Source organism: Trachemys scripta, chromosome 14 (assembly GCF_013100865.1).
Source record: "Trachemys scripta elegans isolate TJP31775 chromosome 14, CAS_Tse_1.0, whole genome shotgun sequence".
NCBI lineage: Eukaryota > Metazoa > Chordata > Testudines > Emydidae > Trachemys > Trachemys scripta.
In genome coordinates, this window is record NC_048311.1 from 20789353 (window position 1) to 20817215 (window position 27863).

Here is a 27863-nt window from a genome sequence, read left to right on the forward strand (position 1 = left end):
GTTTCAGAGTAACAGCCGTGTTAGTCTGTATCCGCAAAAAGAAGAACAGGAGTACTTGTGGCACCTTAGAGACTAACAAATTTATTAGAGCATAAGCTTTCGTGGACTACAGCCCACTTCATCCGAAGAAGTGGGCTGTAGTCCACGAAAGCTTATGCTCTAATGAATTTGTTAGTCTCTAAGGTGCCACAAGTACTCCTGTTCTTCTTTTTGCGGATACAGACTAACACGGCTGCTACTCTGAAACCTGTCATATTCAAACAGTAGTTATTAATGGTTTGCTGTCAAACTGGTGGGGTATAGCTAATGGGGTCCTACAAGGGTCAGTTCTGGGTCCATTACTATTCAATATTTTAATGAATAACTTGGATAATGGAGTGGAGAGTATGCTTATAGAATTTGCAGATGACACCAAACTGGGAGGGGTTGCCAGTACTTTGGAGGACAGGCTTAGAATTCAAAACGATCTTGACAAATTAGAGAGTTTGTCTGAAATGAACAAGATTAAATTTAATAAAGACAAGTGCAAAGTACTACACTGAAGAAGCAAAAATCAAATGCACAGCTACAAAATGGGGAATAACTGGCTAGGTGATAGTACTGCTGAAAAGGATCTGGGGGTTATAGTGGATCTCATTTTGAATATGAGCCAACTATGTGATGCCATTGTGAAAAAAAGCTATTCTTCTGGGGTATATTAACAGGACTGTCGTATGGAAGACACAGGAGGTAACTTTTTCTCTCTACTCAGCACTAGAGAGGCCTCGGCTGGAGTACTGCGTCCAGTTCTGGGTGCCACACTTCAGGAAAGATGTGGACAAATTGGAAAGAATCCAGAGGAAAACAATAAAATGATGAAAAATTTAGTAAACCCAATCTATGACTGGGCATGTTTAGTTTTGAGAAAAGAAAACTCAGGGGGAGACCTGATAACAGTATTCAGATATGTTAAGGGCTGTTATAAAGGACAGTGATCAAATGTTCTCCACGTCCATTGAAGGTAGGATAAGAAGTAATGGGCTTAATCTGCAGTAAGAAATTTAGGTCAGATATTAGGAAAAACTTTCTAACTATAAGAGTAGCTAAGTCTTGGAATAAACTTCTAAGCAGTGAAATCCCCATCAATGGAGGTTTTTAAGAACGGGTTGGAAGAAACGCATGTCAGGGATGGTCTAGGTTTACTAGGTCCTTCCTCAGTGCAGGGTGCTGGATTCGATGACCTCGTGAGGCCCCTTCCAGCTCTACATTGCTAGAGTATATAAAGTTCAGAGTCTGAACTCAAGTAGTCTTTTGATTGTTCAGATAACCTGGACATTTGCTACTTCCTGTTTTTGAAGATTATGGTAAAAGTGGCATTTACAGCATCAGTTAAAAAGTGTTAGATCCCAAGGTACAAAGATAATGGGGTTTTGTTGGATTTCTATAAACTCACTTTGTGGAACATCTAGAAAAGCCATGTAAGCAGGGGAAGGCAGATTCCTTTTTCCCCTAGTCATTCTCTAAGGAATAGGAATCTGTCAGGTTTTATCCTTCCTCTACATCCTGCAGTACTGTTTCGTTTTGAGACTTCATACTCTTCTAGCACTACTAAAGCATGTGTTTAGTAGGATCACTGGGAAGCAGCTGAACTACGATGCTGGTCAGTGTATACAATGAATCTATATTGCAATGTAAGTGCTTTTCTCCTGCTGATTCACTCCAAGAGACGGACCTGTCATATTTACAAACTAAAGAATAAATAAATCAGCCTTATTAAGTATCCAGAAATGCTCTATTAACATAAGCTGGCCTCTTACCCCATATGGGGTATCCAGACAGAGCCGTTTTGGGATCTAAAATGTTATTACAGTGGAGTGTCATCAGGGAGCACTGCCGTTGTTGTCCTGCTGCTATTGCTTTCATGGCCTTCCTGCTCCGGGGAGGCTGTTACTTTAACAACTTGTTTTTCTTCTTCCTTGCAGGAGAAGGTGAGGCTGAGGTACAGACTGACTTTCACTTTGGGAGACCAGCCCAGCACAGAGGTTGGGGAAGTGGATCAGTTTCCCCCAGTAGATCAGTGGGGTAATCTATGACCCAGCGAGTCTGCCACAGTCTCCATGACAGGACCAGGCAGGGATCCCAAAGGGACTGGAATGAATGTGACGTGGAAGGGGCACACATGCTATCCACTGGTGATGTTTAGCTTTGTTTACATGTCCTGACCACTCCGCTTGTAGCTTTAGTCTGGAATGTTTTACCTCGGGTTGAAGTGGGCCCGGGGCATCTATGCCAAGAATGAACTGAGTGGCAGCCAGTGGGAGGCTTTGCTGGCTGCTTTATCTTGGCCTCTGGGTGAATCTGGTTCTATCTTCCACTTTGTTATTAAACTTGAAATTCTGGTGTTCTGGAAGGGAGACCTATAGCCAGAAGGGGATTGGTCGGCTTCCTCCCTTGCTGTTGTCCAGAGATGCCTACAGGCTGGTAGGGTTATGATGCCATCCCGAGTTTCCTCGGTGCAGAGCCCTGATGTCTGTGCCTGCCCTAAGGCTTTTGCCTCCTTGATGCCAGAACTGAACCTTCTAGGCATGCTGTGCAGTAACCACTGGCTCCAAGACGGGAGGGTTTTTTTACAGTAAAATAACACTTCACGCCCCCCTCTGTTCTCCTCTCTAATGGGCAGCCTACACCAGTGCTGCCCATTCAGACAGTAACGGCGCATTGTGTGACACTCTCTTTAGTTGCTTTCTTTTATTTTATACTCCCAGCTGCCTCTGCACTCTCTCTCTTCCAGGCAGCTCATGCTAATTTTTGTACTCCCATGCCTGTGCTGAGTGTTCTTCTGCCTTCATCACATTCCATAGTATGGGGGAGAGGAAATGTGTGTAGCGAGGAGGTAAAACCAACAGGGCCAAAGGGCTCCAGTTGTCTTTGAGTGGACAGCACAGGTTACACTGATAAAGGATGGCAACTACAGTGCAGCAGCCTCAGTGCAACCACTAATCAGGTGCAGAGGCTGGACCAGGGGTAAGGAGCAAAGGCTCTCAGTTCCCCTTCTGCAGGCAGTATTATTATTAAAGTTGAATACTGTGTTCTCTTGAAAAGACTAGGAATACAAGATGTAAATAGTAGAGCTATAGGACATCGAATTGTAAGTGAGCAGATTGGTGAAAGGAAGGCAGAATCCATTCGGCTGTGATGGTGCACTGCTGGGTTTAGAACCCTGTTTTATTTGTTCCCAGTATTAAGTGGCTAAGTGCAATTCTCTCCACAAGGGGAAAACCAACTGTATTTTAAATTGTGGGGCTCACTCAAGTGAGCCCTGTATCTACATGAATGAGGAGACTTAGTTCAATACACTGAAAGTTTGATTCCAGTAGTCCCTCCCCCCACTCTTAATTTCAAACCTAAACAATCCTTCAGGGACCTTTTAGCAAATTGTTTTAATGAAGCATTTTTTCTTGTTTTAAATCTGTCACCTTACACTCCTGTGAAGACAGCATGTGGAGTGGCTGTATGGAAACTTAATTATACTAGACTAAGAATTTCCAGCAGTGCAAGGTACAGGCAAACAGCTCTTAAATTGTGACGGGAATGGTCAGCCTGACTGTCCACAGACTCAATACGCAGGAAGATTCTCCAGCCTATTACAGGAATAAAACTAAAATGAGGAAGTGCTGCTGGATTTAGAGAAGGCTATAAAACCCATTACTCTCAGTAGAGCTTGGACTTCTTTCTAGCCATCTTATACTTTCCACTGTGGCTCAATGTTTTTCTTCAGAGTAGTGAGAAATACGAACCACAAGGAGAAGTGAAAGACACAGCAGACGCCCTGGCCATTGAAAGGTAAGTGTAGAAGTAAAAAGCCAAACTCAGCTTGCTAAGTGTCAATGCTGGTTTGGCACGCAGGACCAAGGCGTGTGGCCTCCTCAGTTGTCTTTATGTGACTGGAAGATGCTCTTGGATCCTGAAAAAAAGCAGCAGCTGTGTTCTTAAACTAATGGAAAGAGGTGGTGAGCAAGGAACGTTGTTTCTGCTTTAACATGGGCCTCACTGGCATTGTAGACAATACATCTAGGGGCTTTGCTTAGCTCTTTAAGTCTGCCCAGGTGCTGTAACGTATTGTTAGGAAGCAGGTTTCACTGCTTTAGATGCCTAGAAGTGACTCTCATGGTGGCTGTGAGGAAATCAGAAGAGCACAAGTGCTTTCTGCAGAATAGCTTCATTCTCCTCGTTAACGGCACTGCAGTGCCCATGCTGCATAGTCAAAGGGCAAGGTACCATAGTCTCACTGTGGGGAAAAGTATTGTACAAGCTTTGGAAATTAAACTATTTATGAATGTTACTTGTTCAGAGGTTGAGGTTGCAGCTTCATATTGAGCCGTCATATTGTAAATATGTCTCCACTGCATTTGTTTTGCTGCATGTTAAATAAACTGTTTTCCCTACTTTGCTCTGTGTGCGACCCTTTGTGATACAGTGAGGAGCAGGTTCCTGTTTATGGAAGCCACAAGATTCAATCCACCAACCAAAAGGAGGTGGTGTCAAATCTATCAGGTTTGAAAGGTCGGCTGTTCAAATTCCGTTCTAGTTACAGGAGACGACAACTGAAATGGTAACAGAGGCAAATGTTACACGTTTAGCTACCTAACTATGTAGGTAAGCCCAGCAAGCATCCCCCTGCAAGCTGACTTATAGCAACCAAATCCTTCATAGGAATCTAGGGGCATAGAATGAATGTTGGGGGGAGACTTCCTCCATGTTCATGGTCTCATTTGAAACAACATTGAGAGACGACAAACAACACTGGCACAAAAACAGCTAGAAATATGCAAAACGAGACATTTATTCTTAGAAAAGCAGTCAGTTTTATGTACAGTATGCCACAGAGTTACGGCAGTAGCCCATTCTCATGATCCTTCCAACGTGCCCTCCTTGACAATAGCTCGGGCAAGGTTTCGTGCAAGAGCAAGTCTCAGGATTTCCACCTTGGTAGTCTCAACGTCATCAACCTAGAAACAAGAATAGTGTTATGGAGACTTGCTTCCTCTTTCCCATGCTACCCCAGTTGAATCATCCAGTTGACCTCAGGCAAGATTACCTGGAGTTTCTGGTTATCTGTCTTTCCAGCTGTCAGGTCCTCCAAGCAGCGCATTAATTCATATGTCTGCTCTGCTGAAAATATTACCTGTGAAAAAGAGACTGTTTGCTTAAAACATTAACCACTTATCTAGGGGATCCAGAATGAGTGGCTCCTGAGGGATAGGTCAACGAGAGGAGAATGCTTCTGCATGCCCATGACTCCATTTGGACCATTTAACACCTGGTAAGTCATGGGTCTTGCACTTGTGAGGCTGTAATTTTCTGGATGGACCGTAAGCCAGAGGGATGCACACTGGAAAAATCTCAAATTCAAATCCCCCAAAACAACTGGGCAAGTCTGTAGCAAGCCTAAATCCTCAACAGTGCATTGAGTCTGCTACTTTGAAAGGAGAGGGCTGAATTATACCCTTATCCCCCTACTACTTGCAATCTTAGTGTAAACATAAGGATTTCACAGGATGTACATCAGAGATTAATTTTGTCCTAAGTGCCTCTGCATCCTCCATGCCATCACTGGACATGACTTTCACATGGCCAAACATTTCTTGAACAGCCAAATCTAACTCATTTATATGAGAAGTATGGAGAATCGCTAGTGTACCTTGTGTCAGTGATGAGGGGGGGACAGGTAGTTCTGGGATACCCTGTCATATTTGTGTACACCTACTTCCAGTCAGGAAAAAGAGGGGTGCCTGTGGGTCAACAAAGAATGATAGTTGTGGTGTTGCATCAGAACCCCACATTCACCTCTTTCTGCTCCAGGAGGGGAAGCGCATCAGTCAACAGGGTCATCCAGAAGGAACACGGAGCAATACGAGCCGTCATCAGCATCAGGAGCAGCTTGGCAGCTTCAGAGAACCGCTTCTCACCATACAGCCGATGGAATTCTCGGTACTTCCCTGTGTGTGTGGTGGGCGAGGGGAGTAAAACGTTAGCTACTGTCAGAAGATCCTAGGCTTTGGTTACAAAAAACTAAGAGGCTAATCCTGCTACTATGAAGTCTGTGGTAAAACTCCCAGAACTTAAATGGGGGGAGGACTGGGCCCTTTGGCAGGTCTGGGTTAAAGAGGGAGGTTGGAATTTTGTACAATTTATACATCAAAATAGCTTAATAAATACAGGGTGGGGACAGAAGGAAATCTGCCCTTTTTTGATGTTTACCACTTGAACCTGCTTAAAGGACAACACCTCAGTTTTGTTCAGGGCAATACAGTGAACGTGTGTGCAGAATCTTCCAGAATAGTTCAGAGAATGGTTTTAAATCAAACACATTCTGCAAGTCACCATTTCCTTTAAAGGTGGCCTGCAAGGGAAGAAGTGGGCCTCTGCCCTGTATATTTGCGTTAGAACGTAACAGGGTTTGAAAGGCTTTCCGTAAAGCATTGATTTTTCTGATTGCTTATACTGGAAATTTAGATCTTTGTTATCCTGTAAGTCTCTGAACCCCCAGGACCTGGTTAGGATGAGATCTGACATCTAGGAAGTGAAGTGGTTAATTGAGGAGGGAAGGGATTTCACCAAAAGACAGGCAAGTAGCAGCAGCGTAAGGTTTGGTGCCGCCAGGGGAAAGAAGTTGTGCATATACAAAGGAAGCGGATGGAGCCTTTCCGGTGTTATTTGGCAGAGGGCCAGCCCCCTAGTTCCTGTATGGAGTCAAGTCCTCCTCACTGTGAGCTTGGCGTTTCCATGCTGAACAAATGGAGCTGCGGAGATGTACTTTGGAGAGCTCTAAGCAGTGGGCAAAACTACCATATGGGCAAGATAACTAGTGCAAGGGGGTTGCCTTTGTAGGGATCTAGGAAAATCCACACACAAGTTTTTCCAGGTTCTGATCACTAACTCCTCACAGGAAGCACCACTAGATGGGGAAAATAAATGCTTACTTAGTTAGATTTTAGTTTAGATTTATAAATCCCAGAGCCCCAGACTGCCCTGCACAAACTGAGGTGGAACATCAGAGACCTTCTGTGAATGCAGTTTGAGGTAAAACAGTCTGCCAACAACAGCAAGAGGATGACATCCCAAACCACATACAGTAATTTGCTCTCCCCCTGACATCTGTAATGGACTCAGGATGTACAGGGGAGAAGAAATTAAGAGAACCAGTAGCAGCTCCAGAGAAATGGTTTTAGGGTGAACAACACTTTAAAGCAGTTCTAGGAAGGGTCTGTCTGTAGGCAGCAGATTCTCACCAAGAAACGTCAGCCGATCACTGAGCAGCATGGAGGGTCCCAAGTTATCGATAAGGTCCAGGTCTGAGAAGCTGCCTCTCTCACAATAATCCTTCAGGAATCTACAGGGAAGTCAGAGACTTGTGTCCACTAGGTTCAGCCTACGCGTCCCACTCTTCAGAGAAGCTTTATTACCCAATGTCATTCTGTTTTAATCACCCTCCTAAAGAGCCAAAACCATTCCCTGGAGGTGGGGTCCATTCAGATATTATGGTGTATGTTGAATACACCCGTCTCCGCACCCTTTCTTTTTGTTGTTGTTCAGGATATTTGCAGTCACCAGGATTTGTTTTTAAAAGCCAAGGTGGAAGAATAGCAGCACAGCAAGCAGTCCTGAGGCCAACAGATGCATAAACAGCTCTGCCAGCTCATAACAAAGACTTTGTTTTTCTACTGCACAGAAGAGCTGATAAGCAGCAGGAGCAAATTAAGTCCTAAGAGTTTTTTCAGTCGAGCCTTTATTATGCTGCTGCTTTCAGTGCCTGCTTCCTGTGTTGGTTTTCTTCCACATTCCGTTCAAGCAAATATAGTCCCTCCCACTCCTAAAACAAGACAAAAATAGCACTCCTTTCTCAGGTTACTCAACCCTCAAATGTGAAATAATACCTTGCGCTTCTAGGGCAGTTTTTCCCCAAACAAATGGGTCCTGGGGGTTGTGGGAAGATTCTAGATGGGTCGCAGGGCGCTAGGCAAACATACACTTCTAGCCCCGTGAGCAGGGTGGCCCACAGGGAATGTGGGTTGGAAATCAAGCCTGCCCCATGCTCGCCCAACAGTGACAACTCCTGTCCCAGCTCCTTGCTCTGGGGCATTGTGACCTGGCACACAGGGTTGCAGTGCCACCCAGCTGCCCAGGATTAGGATTGTGACAGCAGGGTAGAATGTGCATATAGGTAATGGTGGATTACAAAAATAAACAAAAAAAAACCCACCACAAAATGCAGTTTGAGAGTCACCTTAGCAAAACATTTGGGAACCGTTGTTCTAGAGCATCTTCTACCCACTGATCTCAAAATTACAATCTAATCCTAGCTGAGACACGTACTTTCCCCATTTCCCCCAGCTGTAAAAAATGAAGCAGATATATGATACGACTTATCAAAAGATCACACAGGAAGCCTAGAGCAGGTCAGAAACAGAAACCAGATCTCCTTTCTCCCAGCCCTGTGTTCGAACTAGTAGGGCGTTCTTCCTCCCGTACAGCCCCCTCACTGCCCACAAGATTAAGTACTGAACAGTTGATTCAGTTCAAAACTAGGATCTCCGTGAAATAAGGTTAACTTCCTCTGCTACCTAAGATTAAGTTGATCTGTAGGTCTGTTATCTCCCTATTCTTGTCCTCTGAGGATTGCAGAAGGTGGGGAGGAGAGTGGTAAGGAAAAGGGAAATGGCTAAGGAAGAAGGATGTTGCAAGTATTGCACAATCCTTTGTCTCTGAAAGGGATCAAGGATTTAATTCACTAGCACAGATGCTGTACTAGTTTGTCCTAAAGGGAGGAAGGTTCTGTTCTAACAGATTATCTCAACTAGCCTTCAGAAGAGCCTTCTCAGGACAGTGCTCCCCTCCCCAAAAGGTTCTGCTCAGTCTAGAGAGTAACAAAGACCCACCTGTCCGATATGAGCGTAGCAAACGCTGCATCCTTGGCTCGGATGCTCCAGGACAGTGCTGAGCCTAAACGATTGTTCCGCACAGCTTTCATGGCCATGATTTTACAGATGCTGCGAACTTTGGGATGAAGTGGGGAGAAGAGAGAAACGGAGAGTCAGTTTTTAGTTACACCCAGGTCACTATAAGGCAATGAAATGTCATCAAGAGTCAATCACCTTGTTCATGCATCTGTCTCTGCTCACAGATCCTCAGCACCTTGAGGGCTTTTTGCTCTGTGTTGAGGGGGATTCGCTCAATATGAAGCTCCAGGTAAACCTTGCCATACTCTGGACAATGATCAAAATAATCTACCCCCAGCTGCCACAGGCTACAAAAGAGGGGAGAGAAAGGTCAAATGTTCCTTCTAAGGAGAACTCTCAATTAAGCACTTTATTATAGCCACAAGAGGGATCTGAGTCAGGATTAAGAACAGTAACACACTGTAGGAGACCCCTGGTTAGGTCACTCATCTGTGAGACTTAAATTGGCTTTTACTTTTTATCTAGTACTGATACCTATAGTGACCGCTCTGGAATACCAGCGCCTGCTCCAGCTGTTCTGCACACTTGGGGCTGCAGCGATAACATGTTTAACTTGTGACATTTATAACTAGAAAAGACAAAGCACTAAAACTATGGTGTAGGGACTTGATGGGCTCTAATAGCTCTCTTCTCTCTAACTCGTGGTTCTAGCAGAAGAACCCCAAAGGCTTTGTCAAACAGCTTGATCAATATCCCTTCCCGTAACAAGAGCCACTTAATTGTGCTGCCTTTCACATCATTAACATGACGGTTTCTCTTTTGTTGCCCAATGTCAGTCTGGTATCTGAAAGCAGGGAAGGAGTTGTTACCTGTGATGGGAAAAGAGCCCGGAGGCATACTCCAACAGGAGGAATTCACGCATATTGGAACCAAAACTGAAACAGAAAAGTACTACATTTTAATCCTAACATATACTCAGATTACCATGCGATTACCTAATTTATTAAGTGTCTCACACAGTCCAGGCTACAAGTTGTTTTTATTTTTTTAAGAAATCTCTAAACTAGTCCATTTTTCTACATCACCTGCACATCAAGGTTTTTTATTGCAGTGGGATCCCTTGTACATACCCATTAACAGCTGCAAGGTTGTATCTCAATGAAAAGACTCTGCTGAAACTATTGTTGATAAAGACTTTTCATTTACATAATACATTTCATCCTAAAGTATCTCAGTGTGGTTTACAAACTCCATTGAAAATCAGCCACCTCTTGGGAGAGACAGCTGTTTACTAGCATTCCACAGCTAAAAAATAAATTTAGAAGATCCTTTAGCCAACTGAAACTGCAAGCGAAATGTAGATAGCATGCCATTACTCAAGTTGGAATTTAGCAAAGGCAAGAGGATTCATACTCCTACTTCATTCAAAATGTACCATGGGATCTCTAATAACCAGTCAGCTCTATTTCATCTGGAAAAACTTCACTGCCGTCAGCACAGAAGACCCTAACATCACTCTGAGGCGCTGGTTCAGTATCAACTCAGAGGTGTGGCAGGTTGGCATTCTCTCCTGCAACATCACTTCTTGCAGCACTTGGATTTTCCTTTTCATTCCACAGGAATATACAGCACATCCCCTCTCTCTGACTCTCTGAAATGTAGTTCTTCACCAAGAAAATACCACATTATCCTTCTATCGCCACTCCTTAATAGTTCCTATCTCTGGCCTCTGGACACTTGAGTAAACAATGCAGAGGCACTTACTAGAGATTGTGAGACTGCAGGAGTTTGCAATGATCCAGCAGGTCAGTCAGATGAGCCACAAACCACCAGTTGCTCAGGGCGATGCTGCATTTTCAAAAAGCAAAGGAAGAAAATATCAGCCTGTAACTGACAAGTGACTCGTTATGTTTTCTGGCGACATTTCCGACTGTCAGAGAAGCAATACACTGCCCTAACCCAGCAGACTTGCAGACAAGTGACAGTATGTCACAGACCTAGTGGAACGGCATTTTAATTTAAATCTGTTAGTCTTTAAGGTGCCACCAGACTCCTTGTTGTTTTTGTAGATACAGACTAACACGGCTACCCCCTGATACTTGACATTTTAATTGCTGTCTGCCTTAAGTGTTCTTGACACAGTCTTTAAAATACAGATCAGACAGGCTCAATCATCCTTATGTGCACATATCTCGACATGCAGGTAGACTCCTCTCCATAAGAGATGCCAGCTTGCTGCTGGACTCAGGGCACAGAGAAGCAATGCTGTATAACCAAGAAGTCAAAGTCTTACTAAAACTCAACCTGCATTCTTTAATCACTTGATGGATCTCGAACTCAAAGGCTGCCATTAAGATGCTGTCTAGAGGTTCAGGGCTGCTCTCTCCTCCCAGGAACAGGTCCAGGCTAGACTGTGGAAGCCCCAAAAAGACAAGACACATTCAATGCAAAGGGCCATGGGGACAGTGCAGGAGAAGAGATTTGGCTGCATCAGCCTTATTAGAACATTTTGGGGGAAAACTTGGGGTGATGGGGGGAGATAAACAAAAAAAAATTGATTGAAAGAGTCAAACAGGATTCATCTCTGTTTTCCTAGAACAGATTGAACACTATGACTTAAGAAAATTAAAGCAGGTATTTGCAGTTTGCCACATTCAAGTAGAAACTGAAAACTCTTGGTCAGCTGCAAATTTTTCACTCATAGCACATGTTTGGAACTCCCTGTAGGTTGCTGATCCACTTTCAAACTCGGGGGGGGGGAGGGGGGGGAATCACACAAATATCTGGACCCTATAAAACTTCAGCCCTCCCAATGTGGTTTGAATGCAGTAACCCCAGACTTACCTGTGCATAGAAGCGAAGTTCCACTGGCTTCACAGTTGGATGGGAGTAGACAAGTCGGGTGACCAGAAAGTGGTACCAAGTAGTCATGAGCTCCTTCTTCTCCAGTATGGCGTTCTCATCTCCCAGCAGGATCTTGCACGAAAGAGAAACGCCGCCGTAAGCCCTCAAAGACTCACATCTTCATTACTAGCTTCCTTTCTTTAAATCCCTCAGCTCTGCTTCTCTTGGTATCACCCCCACTAACAGGGCATGTAATCACCAACAACTTAATTAAAACCAAATAACTAAGAGGAAAAGAACAGCAGCTCTTGGGCACGCCATTGACCAAAGCATTGTACTGAGGGGACAGTGAGCGGATGGTATCAAGCTTGCACTTATGATAGCAGAGTTCAGCAAAGAGCCTCAAAGTGTTTCACAAACAATTAATCAGGCCCCAAAACATGCCTGTGAGCTCAATTCTATAACCAGCATTACTGCCTGACTTATGGAGAGGTGAGGTAAGGGGAAGCCATTTGCCCAAAGTCACGCAGCGTCCACCACTCTAAATTTCCTGCTTTAACCAGCAGACCAACATTACCTGTGTCCACACAGCACTCCCCATCTCCAATGGATGGCTACTGGTGCCTTCAAATCTGTGAACATAACCTCCTTCCTTCTCAGCCACAACTCACCTTGCAGATGGACTCCATGTGGAGATTGGAAGCAAAGGTCCCATCCTGGAGGTACCGCTGACATTCTTCATGCCAATGCTGCCATTTCAGTTCCATCTCAGTCAGTGTCTGGGTGTTGCCAATCTGAACCGGGAAGATACATACACACGATAAGGCAAATTCAAAGTCCAGCCTCTACAATTGTCATTCAGCATGACTCTCAAACAAGCCTTTCATGGCCAGAACAAAACACTGGCCCACGGCAAGGATTTTGATGTATGCTGCTACGAAGCTTCTCCATCACTTTAGCCATTTAAATATCAAAGTGACAGAGTGTACAGGAACCCACAGGGGACCACAATGCAGCATCTGAAGCCTTTTCACCATGAAAAGACCACTGCAGTATGTGCGGAGGTGGAGATGTGCGGATGAAGTCTACAAGGAAAGTTCTCTGGGAGGTTGTGTAAGAGCTGTCAATCAGAACATTTTGAAGAACTGGAAAAATGTGTCTCCCTCCACAGCTTTGAGTAAGAACAGGAATCACCACCAAGGCCATGTTGCCTTTTAACATAATATGCTCTTCTCCCTGCATATGGGTCTTTTGGGTTTTTATAGAACAGGGGTCGGCAACCTTTCAGAAGTGGTGTGCCGAGTCTTCGTTTATTCACTCTAATTTAAGGTTCCGCGTGCCAGTAATACATTTTAATGTGTTTAGAAGGTCTCTTTCTATAAGTCTATAATATACAACTAAACTATTGTATGTATGTAAAGTAAATAAGGTTTTTAAAATGTTTAAGAAGCTTCATTTAAAATTAAATTAAAATGTAGAGCCCCCCGGACCGATGGCCAGGACCCGGGCAGTGTGAATGCCACTGAAAATCAGCTCGCATGCCGCCTTTGGCACACGTGCCATAGGTTGCCTACCCCTGTTGTAGAACATGTATGTTACAGCCAGAGGACATCAGAATTCAGACATTTTAGTAGTCAGTAGGCCAGGCTGTTATGTTATAGTGGCCCACAGGTGAGATGATACAGACTGGACTACAAATGCCACCCCCACTACAGACCACTGCATGCATTATTCCCCAATGGAACTGTATGAGACGGCTGCTGCAAACATACACTAAGAATGGGCATCTTCTTCATCAAGTCATCCAGAATTTTGCACATGCCCATCGATGTGGGGTTGGCACTGGCTTCCTTAGAGAGTAAATGCCGTGCATCATCCATCCGGCCCTGCAGCACGAAGCTGTCCACCTGCAAAAACCACCACAGTCCATGAGCACCAAGCAGAAGCAATGCTGAGACACCACCTTCATGCAGAATCAGACCAAAGGTGAATTTTAACTGAGTTAACATGTGTGGCTTCGAAAAGCTAAAGGAACCAAAAGTGCTTCAACTACAGATCCTGTTAACTCAAATGCTCACACAGCACAAGCCTCCTGCCACAGGGTGAAGGGCCCCTTTAAGAGGGAGGAGAGTCTGACTCCTCAGCTGCTTCCCAGTTGATTTTAAATGCACCTGGATCATATTAATGGAGAGAGATAAACAGTGGAGGAATCAGTCAGGAAAAGGGCCTGAGAGAGACAAGAAAGGGGAAGATGAGAACTGCCTGGGGAGGAAAGGAGAGACCCAGACAGAAACAGGAGTAGCACAGGAGAGCTAGTATACAGAGCCTGCAGGAAGAAGGTGAAGCCTGTTGTTGGTGAGGACTGACCAAAGCTGGGGAACCCCAGCCGAGTTACAGGACAGTTCATCAGAGGCCTCTAGGAACCAGGGGAAGAACCAACCCTGGTTAGGGGAAACCAAACCCAAAACAAGGAGGTTGATGTTGGAGGGTGGATCCCAGGAGCAAGGGCAGGACTCACAGGCAGAGGGACTGGGGTGAATGAAACACTACAGGAATACCCCCTGCAACACTCCTGAATGGAGAACTGTGGGAAACCACACCAAGAACAAGGGGTTAGTCCTGCAGGGACATTCCTTGAGCATGGGTAGGACTCTCAGGTACGGAGGCCTGCATGGGAGGAACACTGCAGGGAGTTCTCTCAGAGGAGATCTGACTTGGGGCTATCAGAGAAGCATCATGGGGGAAAAGTGACACTGGGAGCTCTCAGGTGGAAAGCCTAGAGAGTGATGCCCTGGGATAAAGATGAAAAGACAGAGAAGATTGGAGATGGACTCTCCCTCAAGAGGGTGAGCTGGAAATGATGTCCCAGGAGAGAGCATGAAAAACTGTTGTGAACCTGCTGTACTCTGGGATTTCAGGGAGAACTATTTTATGTTGTAGACTATTGTATATGTGCAGGAATTAATTATGCCTAAAGGTGGGCTTTTGAATCAGACACTGGGAGAGACTGTTCCTTTTATGGACGGACCTGTCATGCCAGAGCCTGCTGCAGGAGGGCACCCCAGGTGGGGTGGCCTTATAACATCCCCCTATACTGTGCTGGCTCTGGCCTCTATTTTGATCTGAAATCCTCTCTAGGGGTGAGGGTAATAGTCTTCATGATGGCTTCATGCAGGAATCCCTCCAAGCAGATACTAGCAACTATGCCAAATGTCAGTTTCGGAGATGCAATCTAGCGTACAAAGCCACTCGTGAGGAAGGAGAGACAGAGCACGCATGCAAATGTATAAACTTCTTTGATGGAGAGAGCACCAATTTCTTTACTCACAGCATTCCAGAAGTCTTTATGCTTCGATGGATTTTCACTGCTCAGAACTTCACGGACCATGCTGTCTACGTCACACACATGAAGACGAACCCAGTCGAGGAGGTGAAGCAGGAGATGACCAGCTGTAAGCAGAGAATACATCTCTCCATCAGATCCCTGCTGTTTTAAGATTCTAACATTATTAGTTTCATACTATATTTCCAAAAGCAGAGGACAAGTCTGCCTAGTCCTCTGACGCATTCATAGGATTTTTATCTGCAAGGCTCAAGCCACCAAAGGCCATGGAAGAACAGCAGGCTGCTGCCAAATTAACAAACTCAGAATTTTACAAACTGAAAGGGGATTTGCTCCTTTGTCTATTAACCTGCTCCATGACACAGAGACAAAATAAAGCTAGCTCAGATTGCTAGCTAACAACATAATTGGCACTTATCACAGGCACTTCAAAAACAAGATGATGAATAATTATCATGCATCTTATATTGCCCACATGATGCACGTAGTTTTACTCTTCATTTTATTTTCCTCTCAAATCTGTTTTCACTGGAAATGAGGCGGAAAACTAGCACCAGGTAACTCATTTGCTCTCAACAAACCACCATCAAATGGTCCAGTTTGAGAACCTCTCTTCTGGATAATGAATAGGTAGCATATGTTTACATATTTTGTCTGCCTAAAAAGTAACTTGGATTGAAATCCTAGGCCAAATCCTCTCCTGGTGTAATTCAACTGATGTCAGCGAAGACACTCTAAAGTCAGTGGAGCTGCACCAAAGAATGTGGACCCTAATGGGTAAGTGATACTTAGCATTTATATATAGTCTACACTTATGAATTTAATAGTATTTTGTACTTAGAGGTTGTTTATCCTTGAAATTCAACAACTGGAGAAAAAATTCTGTTTGATATCACACTTCTCTATTAATTTCATATACTATGAGCCAACTCCAGTTCCACTGTAGTACAGAGGAAGGAGAAAACTGGAACAGGAGGGAAAGAGGTCTATTAGTTTAGGGCACAGTGCAAGACAGAGGACAATTCTTGTCCGAGACAGGAAGCATTAGGGGTAGGGTTTTTTGCCACTTCCTGGCAATATTAGTATGACTTTTGGAGACATGCCAAGATATGTTCTGATGGGCACGTTGTACATTTCTAGAACAAATACCTATGCAAACAGAAATACCTATTAACATCATTATACTCCAATTCTCACCTGGCGCTACTTCAACAAAAAGGATCTCACACAAGTTCCAGATCAGCTCCATCGCGGACAGAATAGAGACCTGAGGAGCAACAGGTACAGGTTTCATATGCAACAATCACTCCTGAGTTTCCTAACACAGCAACCAAAGAAAGACATTTGAACCACAACATGTCAAATAGCAGCCTTCCTCCTTATCCACTCCTCTGATAAGTTTACTTCTTTGTTTTACTAACCTTTCAGAGAAGATCAGTAGTAAAATGAGACACTGGGCCACATATTTGATTTAGGAAGTTTCAAAGCTGCTTGCACATTAAAATACAAAAAACATCTCCCATCTGTGGTCACCACTAAGATAGTACAGGAATTCTTTCTGACATTAAATCTAAGAGACCTCAATTGAAAGTTACAATGTTTATTTTGGTTCTCAGTGAGACCTCAATTGAAGGTTACAATATTTATTTTGGTTCTATAAAGATAACTTAGATCTGAATTTATAACCCAAGGAAAAGTCATGACAGAGGGAAAACGCCAATACAGCAATATTAATGCTGACAAGAGAATACCACAGCTTGTATTCTTTACTCTTCCTAGAAGATAGTTCCATTATTGCTTCAAGTGCATGATTTCAAGGCTCGCTACAAGCCTAATCAGTTTTGGGGTGGGACATCAGAGAGGTAGGCTCTAAGGGGGGCTGGGGTATTAGTTCATGGTTGGATTTTGTTAGAGGGCGAGAGTATCTGAGGTCTATAAAATTGGATCAATATATAGATTACATCAGAGCACCCAGAGGTCTCAGATACCTCCTACAACTTGAGTCTCTTACAACATAAGCAGCATGCTGCTGCCTATTCCACCAATGCAAAAGACTAAAAGCAGATTTAGAACGTATCATTGTCACAACAGACTTGCCTGGTGTATTTGCCGGCAATCGTTTTTTTCAGTTGTGACTAGATTTCACAATACAATGTTTGTAAATTACCTGGGTGCTGTGCTGGCACTGCAGCTCAGGGTCCCGGGTAGAAACTGAGGGAAGAGAGAGAGAACGAAGTCAAAACACCTCAAAAACATTTTTCCAGCCCTCTGGTGACACTGCTCAGAAATGAAGCAGTTTCATGTTTGGATCCAGTGATATGAGTGGGCATTCTCCAGTCTTGTTAATTCAGACTTTTAAATGTTACTAGGTATTTCCTCAGTTACTTAGAACCTTTTATTAATTTTGTACAAGTTCTGATCTCTTTTATAAGTGTGATAGAATGCATAACATCATTCTGAGCGCTCTGTGAAAAGATAATAAATTCATAAAACATTGTAGTCGTAGGCATCTTTCAGTCTCAAGAGACCATGGGTATGCACCCCTGAAAGGTAAAGAATTTACATAAAGTTGGCTTTATGGCAGCAGCAAATGTGGCTGAAGAGACCCACTCGAGAGAGACAATCTTTGCCATATCGGTCACATTTAAAGATGATGTTTTGCTAAGCTCCGAGCACTCACTGAAGCAGGCAGACTGTGGCGGGACAGTCCGGGGGCTGCCCAGTTTTATGGCAGGCAGTGGTTGTCCAGTGAGATCTGATGATCTCTCCCACCGTCGGAGACTGCCCAGGTGCTCAACTCTATGCCAATCGAGTAAGAGCTTAGAACTGGTGACTGCTGCCTCCCGTGTTGTGTTGATGCTCAAGGCAAAGCTGAGTTCCTCTTCAGGGCGCAAGCCTAGGCAGAGGATATGGAGACCCTGAGTTGCCCATGCACCAGGACCCCGCTCTCGACGTCACCAATAAATCCAGAGGAGAGGAAGAACCAATACATCTGGTACCCGATCTGCTGCAGGAGTTGCCAGAAAGATACTAAAATATTAGTACCTGACCGCCTTTGGGGCTCCACTCCAGATTTTCTGTCCGAGTTTACTCTCATAGCCCTGCAGTCTCCCAAATTCCCCCACAAGGCAGTGGGGCTTTTCTGTCAGGGGTTGCTCCCTTAGCCTTACACCTTCCCGGACTACCCACAAGGCAGTGGGTTTGATGAGGTAGACCATCTACTCTCATTACGGTAGCAAACATAGCCTGACCTGACTTTCTATGATGTTATATCTGGAAACAATTTTGGTTGCTGGACTGTATTTCAACATTGATTGTTTGTTGTAACTGTCCTGCTAAATGTCATTATTACATATATGATATACGATTCTCACCGGTACAAGAGGAGTAGAAGTAAGGAAAAGAGCAAAGTAATTGATAGGGGTTCCACATGCAAAAGAAAGCCTATTTACTAAACAGAACAAGGATGGCACCAACCATCAGACTGCCTAGAAGTGACAACAAAACAGGGACATTACACTTGTAATAATGATCCAGTATGGTTACCTATTCTTCTGATTCTTTAAGAGTTAGAAGCTGCATTTCCCATTAGAGAAGATGAGAGGGAATCCCAAATTAATGGAGTGACAAATAAATAATGAGAAGCCTGGGACAATAAGAATGGCTGTTTGATGCAGCTGGAAGTGGGAGATTACAAAGTATCTTGAGAAAAGAAAAACCTCAGACTTGTGAAGCAATCAAAAAGATCAAGGAGGGAATCAAAGAGCAGAGAAATAAATTAGGAAAAATAAGAATTTTAAAAAGTGAGTGCAAGAGTAAATTCTGAAAATTCAATTAAAAAATAAAGAAAAAAGTCTCTCCCTAGGTTTACAAATTGACATTGCATCGAGGGGGTGGAACTGCAGTCTCAACAGTTACTAAAATCTGAAAACACTTTTACAGCAGTTATAACAAATTACAATTGCAAATATTATTTTTATGGTCTCGAATATTGTCTCTTCTTAAACGGAGAAGAACTTACTAGCCAACTGGTGCATCTCCTCCATACAGGCTCTTATGACTGAACGGTAGTTTTTACTCACTCGAACCAATCTGCCAAGAATACAAAGGCTTTCTTTAGAGAGATTTATTTATTGTTAGCTTGTGCATGTAGGCTAGTAGGGCCCCGATTCTGCAAGTTTCTCTGCAGAGGCAGACCCCTTCTGCACTGTACTGAAGTCAGTTGGGCTCCACATTGCCAGAGAGGTGACTACTTGCGGGACTGGGGCCTAATTTTGTAAAATGGATGTTGGAAAAATTAGTTATACAATATTACAGAGGGTCAGCAGCTGAGAGAATTTCAGTTTCATTATCTCCCTCATTGGATATAGATTCATATGTTTGGTGGAAGAAGGGGAGCAACATATTGATCCTTTCCTGCACTGCAAAATTATTATTGTATCACCTCGCCTCGCTTCCTAATAAGACATTCTGTAAGCGGCAAACACACCAGTCAGAGGCGGGTTGCTCTCCTACCTCATGTCTACAGATGAGGCAGTATCCATCAGCAGTGAAGGAGACTGGGCACAAATAAAGGGAACAATCAAGATAAGATATGTTTCTTTAATAAATTCAGTCAGTGAACAACAAGTATGTATTGTATGTACTGTACCTTTAATAACTCTCACAAGGTTACCAACTTAAGGAGATGCACAGACACCACACCTGCCTCCACTATTAAGTGGCACAGAACAGTCTATCTGAATTGTACCTCACTACTGACATGTTCTCTTTTTGTTTCAAAACTATCTAGCATTTCTATTTACTCACTGTGCTTTCCTTGACTTCCCAGCCAGTTCTTCCTCACTCCTCTGGAGTCCAACAAAGATCCCATGGGATTCATTGAAGAGTTTGCGTAAGGTCTGCGAGTACACATCTTGATCTTTGCGAACAATGAAAATGTTGGGGCAGCCTGGCCTTTTCTCTGCACATTCTGAAATGAAGCATGTAAACCATAAAATAGCCAAAAGAATGCTACTACTCTGCAGTGTTTAATGCAGATAATCCATCTCAGCCCTATGGGATAGTAATATACTCTGGACTTCAAAAGTTAAAGCCTACAGTAATGGTTCTTAAAATATTAACCGGGAATTTATTTGGTAAGAAGTCTAAGAATCAGCACAAAAATAGGGCACGAGGCACAAAACTACTGATAAAATATCAAACACTCTGTAAAACTCAATTAAAAAAAAAAAAACGCTAATAATTTGTGTGATAATGAAAATCACCTTATAAACACTAATGTGACTGAATTCTCAACTCTTTCACCATTTGGTGGTGTTCTTGAAGCCTCTACTCCTGGAGTCAAATGACTGCTCAAGAAGTTTCTAGGTCTCATGTTGCAGAATAAAACTTGAAAGAACATGATCTGAGTGTACTCCAAACTCTTGAAAAGGCAAGTAAAAAGAACCCCAAATTTATTTTCAAATATCTCATTTTAAGCCAATTTATTTTGGGGCCTAACTCACAATTTCTGAACATTTGAGGTTAGGAGTATCCCTGTTCGCTCTGCATTAGTATTTAGTAAAATCCACCAAGATAAACACTCAAGAATGAAAGAGAAGTTATTCACCTTTTGGGAACAAAGTTTCATACACCAGCATCTCTCCAGGTCCCCAGGCAAAACACATTTGCTTCCTGTTGGAGTCCACCCCAGGAATCAGCTGTTAGGAGATAGGGCACAGGAATTGTCAAGCATGCAGCTGCTCTCTAGAAGAATACAGCAGGCAAACACGATTCCTCTTCCCCTTTTAGGGTATGTTTCCCCTGCATCTGGGAGTGAGCCTCTCAGCTTGGGTCCACAGGCTCATCTACACAGAAATTTTTAGCACACTAGGGCAAGCCCCACTAGCACAAGTCTTTCTACACTGGCTGGGAGGCTTGCTCTCAGATGCAGTAGACATGCCCTCAGTTTTCTCATCTGTAAAACGGCGAGAATGATACCACCTTCCCTCATAAAGCACTTTGAGATTACTGCAGAAGGGCGCTGGGTGCTGCTCTGATTATCACTGTATCTTTTTGGCGGCGGGCTTATTTGTGCTAACGAAGGGAGACAGTCAGTAATGCACAGGCACGAGGGCGATTAGCTGAAGTGAACCACAACAGCTCCCTGCCCCCCACAGCCGCTCCCCTCTACCCCGCGTGCCCCCCGCCCGTAGCCTCCCCCAGCCCAGTGCTCCCGGCAGAGGGTGCCCAGCCCCCCCGCAGACGAGGGCTCGCTCTGTCCTACAGTAAGCGGCGGCTCCACGTCCAGCTCATCCATGTCAGCAGCAGGCTCGCCGGAGGACGGCGACAGGCAGCAGAAGAGAACCAGCTCCGCCGCCACAACAGATGGCCTGCACCCAGAGAGCCCCGCCCAACCCCAGGCCGGGCCGGGCGCCGGGCAGAGACAGAGGCCCCTGGTTCGGGGCTGCCCTCTGCGCTGCCTGCAGAACTCTACTCCTCCGGGCCCACATTGCTGCAGCTTCCCCTCTCGATCAGCCCCCTGGGGCGGGGTGAGAAATAGTGTGTGTTAGAAAGGGGGGATAAGTCCTCCCTTTATGGGCTTTACATTGTTGAATTTGGGGACAGGCCCTGAACAGGTCAGTCCGGTGGCGCGACCGGCTCTGGAAGGACCCCACGAAGGTATATAGGCGGGAGCGGCGGCTGAGGCGCTCTAGTCCGGGAGTGTGTCGTAGGGGTCCTGTTGTGTTGGTGGCGGCTTTTACCCATTTCCTGGATCAGCTGCTGGGGTTTCTTCGGGATCCCGTGCTTGTCCTTAGGTCAGGCCTCTGGTTGTCCCTCCCTAGCGCTGGTAGGCAGCTGCTCGCAGGGGGGCGTTGCCCCGCCCCGTGCTGTGGCTGTAGCTGTCTCCGCTGACGGCTGTAGGGCGCCCTCATATCGCGCCACGCCCCGGGCGCTGCTGCTGGTGGTCTGTTCTGCACACAGATGGGTATCCGCGTCTGCATGAGTTGAGGTGTAGAGGGTGTAATCATCCATTTCTTGCCACCAAGGGATCTTGAGTTGCCATGTGCCTCCCTGTTTATGATCATCGTTGTTATAATTTTACTTCTTGTGAGGGGGCTCAGAGAAACTTCTTGCATGGTTGCAGTGCCTACACGGGTGCTTTTGAATGATGACAAATGGGACAGCAGATGGCTGGGTGCTTTGAAACCTTACTGGCCTCCACCCACCTCACCAGGCTGACTTGGGATCATTAAGCTGAACTTCTCTAAGAGCCCCAGATACCCAGAGGGGCCTTGCCTTTCATGTACTATCTGGACAGGACCAGAGAGTGCTGGTCCTAGCCTTTATGCCTACCTAGGCCAAGCCAGGGAGTTGTGAGGCCAGCATGTAACTTCATCTTGCCCTTTTTGGGGACTTTGAAGCTTTTCAAGCTATCTGGGTACTTGGCAAACAACAAACCCTTTCTTGAACTCACCACTTGCCTAGCCAAGAAGCAAAAAAGCATTGTGTCCTGGAAAATTGGAAGCTTGTTGAAAAATGAAGTGATTTATTAGTTTTTAAATCTTATACTTCCTAAACTAACCTCATAAAGTTTGGGGCTGGGGGGGGGCGGGGGAGCTGATTGTGAATGATGGTTTGGTGTGGCATTTTCTACTCCATGCACAGAACTAGAATTAATGCAAAGCAAAAGCTGGGGGTTATAGTAGATCACAAATTGAATGAGTCAATAATGTGATGCAGGTGCAAAAAAGGGCTAAAATCATTAAGGTATATTAACAAGAGTGCCTGGGCACCATATTTAAGGAAAGATTAGGGTATTTTTGTTGCCCTTTAGAACAAAATAACATCTTTCTCCGATGTTGATGAGATGAGCATATGCTTGTACAGCACATTTGTAAAGGGCATGTGACAGTGATATCTATGGCCCTTACTGAAATTAGATCATTTAATTTCTAAACAATCCACATATGGAAATGAACAAACTTAACTCGGTCTTGTAGTTATTGCATAATGTCACTACAGTTATGATTAAGGTATTTTGTTTGTGGTCCCAGATTAGATTAAACTGACTTTTTTTAAAGACGTTAGAATTTTTCCTTTTGTGGTGTCAACAGAGAGCAGAATTAAGGTTGTTTGGGTGCCTTAACTGTATACTTCCACACCTTAACAGAGCTGGTTGTAAAAATTCTGACAAAACATCTTTTCATCAGAATTTGCTGATTCATCAAAAACAAAACATTCCATGGAGGTGGTTCAATTCCAACAAAGTAATAGAAAAACCTGACTGGCTTCCTACCAGCTCACCCACCTGGCTACTCAGCAGCCCATCTGGTTGGGCTGCAAAGGAGCCTGGACTTCTTGACCCCTTAGCAGCTTACCTGGCTCCTAGCTCATTGGCAGCCCATGCTCTAGAGCTCTAGGTTGATTTCCTGAGTTTAACACTTGATTTGGGGACCATTACAGCACATCCCTCTAATATATTTTACCCTTAAACTACTACTATGTTCTCTCAAGTTAAAACTCTAACACTTTTTGTCTCTGAATGTCCTTGATTTTTAAAAATTGTTTGTCATCCATGAGCACTAACCAAGAAACCCAAAGAGAATATGACCATGTAATGTTTCTAATGATTTGTGGTATCAACTTTGCATCATTCTTTAAATAACTTTCAAGAGCAGATTCCGCCGCTACACCAGAACAAGTACCACTAGCATCACAGTTCAGGCAAGTTCTTTCATGGCTAGGGGGTGGTATGGAAGAAAGTGCAAAAATTGTTTGTAGGGGAAACAAACAGGAAGCAGGTTAAGGCAGCATTGCCAGAGCAGAAGGGCAGATAAGTAGGGAGAGGCAAAGATGTGAATGGTTTTGACAAGAACAAGAAGCTTGACCTTATGCAGTGGAATGGGGGTTGGGGGGAGGTCCCATGGTAAGGAAGATGATCTTAGCAACTGAGTTTTGTATGGACAGAAATGAGGTGGTGATTTTGGGGAGGTCAGAAAGGAGGAATCAAGTTTGGAGATGAGCCTGAACAAGAGTCTTGGCTGTGTGGACAGAAAGGATATTAGAAATGTTATGGAAGAAGTGGCCATATTTAAGCACACCATGGACGTGTGGGTCAAGGGATAGCGAAGGAGATAAAAAATGCATCTCTCCTGCCCCTTTCTCCAAAGTTACTGATCTGAGGGTGGTTGTGTTTTCATAGTGACAGAGGTGGTGATTAAAAAATGTGTTCACTTTTAACTGGGATGGATTTAAGTTGTAATGAAATACCCAGGAAGAGCTATCAGAGAGACACAGATGTGGATTGGATTGAGGGAGTCAGATCAGAAATAGAAAAATAGAATTTCAAGTCATCAACATAATTGGAGCTGTATGGATAGAAGAGGTCACCCAAGCAGTGTAAAGAGAAGGGACCATGAAAACTGTGGTGTCCAAATGGAGAGTAGGAAGGAGTTAGGGGAGCAGGGTGGTAAGAGGGGCCACTGAAGGTACAACCAGAGAGGTAGGAAGAGAAGATTTGGAGGAGGAAGGCAGGGTAGACTGTGTCAAAAGCTGCTGAGAGGTCAGGGAAACTGAGGACGGCATAGAGATCCTGAGATCTGGTTGTGAAGAGGTCTCTATTTAGTGTTTCAAATGTCCTTATTACAAAGTTAATATGGCTGCACTTTGGCTAATCACATGAAGCATTAAAGTACAGTTCCATCTGAAATGTGACCCTATAAAAATACCATTGTGAGGCCTCACTTATTGTCTGACTTCTAGGTCAAATTTGATTAATTTACAAGTACATACAAGTTTTTAATAACTACCAACATTGCAAATTCATCCTGGGCTCTGAAAATCTAGATTATAGGTAAATCTAGGTATACCTTTAGTCTGAGCCTTTATTGTGGTGTTTTTAAATAGTTTCCATGTGTCTTGTAGGCATTTCACACTCGTGATTGTTCCTTTTAATTTCTATTTAACTAGCTTCCTCATTTTTGTGTAGTTCCCCTTTTTGAAGTAAAAGTCTACTGTGGTGGGTTTATTTGGTATTTCCCCCTCTACAAGGATGTTAAATTTAATTGTATTATGGTTGCTATTGCTGAGTGGTTCAGTTATATTCACCTCTTGGATCAGATCCTATGCTCCACTTAGGACAAATCAAGAATTGCCTTTCCCTTTGTGGATTCCAGGACTAGCTCTTCCGAGAAGCAGTCATGAATATACCGGTAGTCTAGAAATTGTATCTCTGCATCCAGTCCTGAGGTGACACGTACCTAGTCACTATAGGGATAGCCGAAATCTCCTATTACTAGGTTTTCTGTTTTTGTAGCCTCTCTAATCTCCCTGCGTATTTCAGTCACATCATCGCCATCTTGGTCAGGTGGTTGGTAGTATTCTCCTAGTGCTCTACTCTTTTTAGTCAAGCATGGAATTTCTGTTCATAGAGGTTCTTTGGTAGATACACTTTTGTACATCACTAAAGAATTCTGTTCCCTCCTTAGTGTTGGTATCCTTTGAGAATTTGTGGACTCTTATTATACCTTCCCTTTTATCTCTAAATTATTCCTTGCATGTTAACCCTTCTGGGATCCTGAAACTCAACTGTCTCTGGCAGTTGAATTGCATCAGCTTGTAGCACCTTTGCAAACTGTATCTTTTGTGGACCTGGTCATCTTGTGTTCTAGAATTTAATCTTTTGTTTAATAAAAAACAAAAAAACCCTAAAAGTCTGGTGTGCTTGAATACTAAGATAATCTTCAAACTGTTAACTATTTGACAGCCTGGAACAATAGTTGAGATATGAACTTCCTCTTGTCATCTTAATAGAGTGTAGACTGAAGCATAAGGATTACTTTGTTTATTTGTATTGTAGAGTGCCCCTCCTCCCCCACCTAAGAGCCCCAGTCATGAACCAGGATCCCATTGTGCTTGTTGCTATATACAAACGTGGAACAAAAAATTAACTAATTTCTGATAAAAAAAACCACAAAGAACAGTTACTGTAGGAAGATCTGCCCAATCTATTGTGAGTGGAGTGTTTGTGCCTCAAGCAGATACAGCTTGGAAGAGTGTCTCACTTCCGTTCCCTTCCCAATTCAACCTCTGACTCCCTCCAGTTAGCCAGTATCTTTCTGATAGAATGTGTTGCCCAGAACTGAATGCAGTGTTCCATAGCGGGATACAGCATGAATAGTACATTGGTAGTGTTCAAATACAGTTTGGTCTTTCTTGTGTTTGTATCTGAGCCAAGTTATAATTATGTTATGGAGGCACCATGTTGGGCTCCTTGAACATGAAAAGAGGTAGAATGTTGAGACCAGAAGGTTGCATGATATATGACATTAGATTCCAACTATCAGTGCTGTAATATAGAGTGGAAATAAATATAAATTAATGGAGATATCCTATCTCCTAGAACTGGAAGGGACCTTGAAAGGTCATCAAGTCCAGCCCCCTCCCTTCACTAGCAGGACCAAGTGGTGATTTTGCCCCAGATCCCTAAGTGGCCCCCTCAAGGATTGAACTCACAACCCTGGGTTTAGCAGGCCAATGCTCAAACCACTGAGCTATCCAGTTACAGTGTATGGGAGGCCAGGCTATAATGCAGCTTCACAAGGCAAATTTATGTTCCCTCTACTGAAAGCAGGTAGTGGTTGGTCAATCCACATAGTATATGAATCAATAGACCAAGTCCCTCTTGTAGGTCTGATGCCCTGTGATGACCTCAAACTCTTGGACCCAGGTCAGTGTGAAGATTCAATTTCTAGACAACCTGTGACAAGTGGGTGTGAGGATTCAGTTTCCAGCCAACCTTGTGTAGGCTAAGTTAGATGGGCTTTGAGAAGGGGACTAATATTAGAGAAGAAAAATCCATGGCAAAAGACAAGGAAAAAGGGGAGCAGTATTTATGGTGAAAGAATACTGGGACAATCTGAAAGGAAGGTTGAGTTTTGCTGGTGAATCAAAGTTCTCCTATTTGACATTACACAACTTTTAATGTTTTAGTCTGTGCAATTTTTGTCATTATGTATCTGCTCCTAAAATGCACCTCCCACAAACATTATGTATTAAAAATGTACACTTTTTTTTTGCTTCATAGCCCAAGTATGTGTTGAAAACAGCTGGATATGATGAAAACAGTTGTATTAGCAATACCTAAACTGTAAAGACTCAAGAACAGCTTTGATGGAACCTATCCAACAGCCTGAGACTATCAACTGTAGGTCTCACACGTGCTAACATCAATGCCATGGGTGTCCCCCATCACCTCAATAAATTCTTGGATGAATTTCCATATGGTATCTGTGACAACGGTCACTATCAGCCCTTTGGATCCAGCAAAATATACTGAGATGACATTGGTTCCCTGATGTGTACCTGGATTTGAAATACCTGAATATCCCTGGATATTTTTAAACATGGCAGCAATGACTTGAAAGGGTCAAATAATCAATAGGATTCATAATAGAATACTTTGCGTTAGTCCCAGTAGATCTGTTAAGTGATTTTGCCAAATATCATATCACATTCTTCCCCAGTTCAAGGATCTGAAAAATAAACTGTTTGAAATTGAGTCAGATTCTGCCTGGGGTGTACAGGCAGGATAGGCCCGATGACTATAGCGGAAGCTACTAAATTTGAAAGAATTAACCTCACCAGATTTGATTTATGCCTACAATTTCTTGAGAGGAAAGCCAGGACAGAATTCCTTCAGGTAGGAGAGTTCTGTCCTTCACAATTGAACTAGCCCCTTATAAACATTTTAT

General features: G+C 43.8%; 2 protein-coding genes across 5 annotated transcripts in view; one reads left to right on the plus strand and one right to left on the minus strand.

Moving 5' to 3' along the window:
* The window catches only part of GGA3 (golgi associated, gamma adaptin ear containing, ARF binding protein 3), a 23266-nt gene extending 19325 nt beyond the window's left edge, over positions 1-3941 (plus strand). For all 3 annotated transcript variants that reach the window (XM_034789945.1, XM_034789943.1, XM_034789944.1), the window contains one exon: positions 1962-3941. In XM_034789945.1, coding sequence (XP_034645836.1) covers positions 1962-2072 — 111 coding nt within the window. In that variant the 3' untranslated portion in view covers positions 2073-3941. The remainder of the gene's footprint in view (positions 1-1961) is intronic.
* An 857-nt stretch (positions 3942-4798) lies between these two features.
* Positions 4799-21549, minus strand: NUP85 (nucleoporin 85). Of its 2 annotated transcripts, XM_034789941.1 has the most exons (19): positions 21395-21549; positions 20738-20828; positions 19936-20098; positions 19148-19218; positions 17294-17337; positions 16324-16393; positions 15112-15233; positions 13556-13690; positions 12455-12577; positions 11784-11915; positions 11244-11350; positions 10704-10787; positions 9809-9874; positions 9135-9286; positions 8919-9036; positions 7272-7372; positions 5827-5978; positions 5078-5164; positions 4799-4988 (listed from the first exon to the last, which is right to left on the minus strand). In XM_034789941.1, exons 1-19 carry the CDS (start codon positions 21425-21427, stop codon positions 4887-4889), a joined length of 1953 nt encoding a protein of 650 aa, XP_034645832.1. In that variant the 5' UTR covers positions 21428-21549; the 3' UTR covers positions 4799-4886. The 2 variants fall into 2 exon arrangements, with proteins under 2 accessions (XP_034645832.1, XP_034645833.1); XM_034789942.1 differs by lacking the exon at positions 19148-19218.
* Between the last annotated feature and the right edge of the window lie 6314 nt (positions 21550-27863).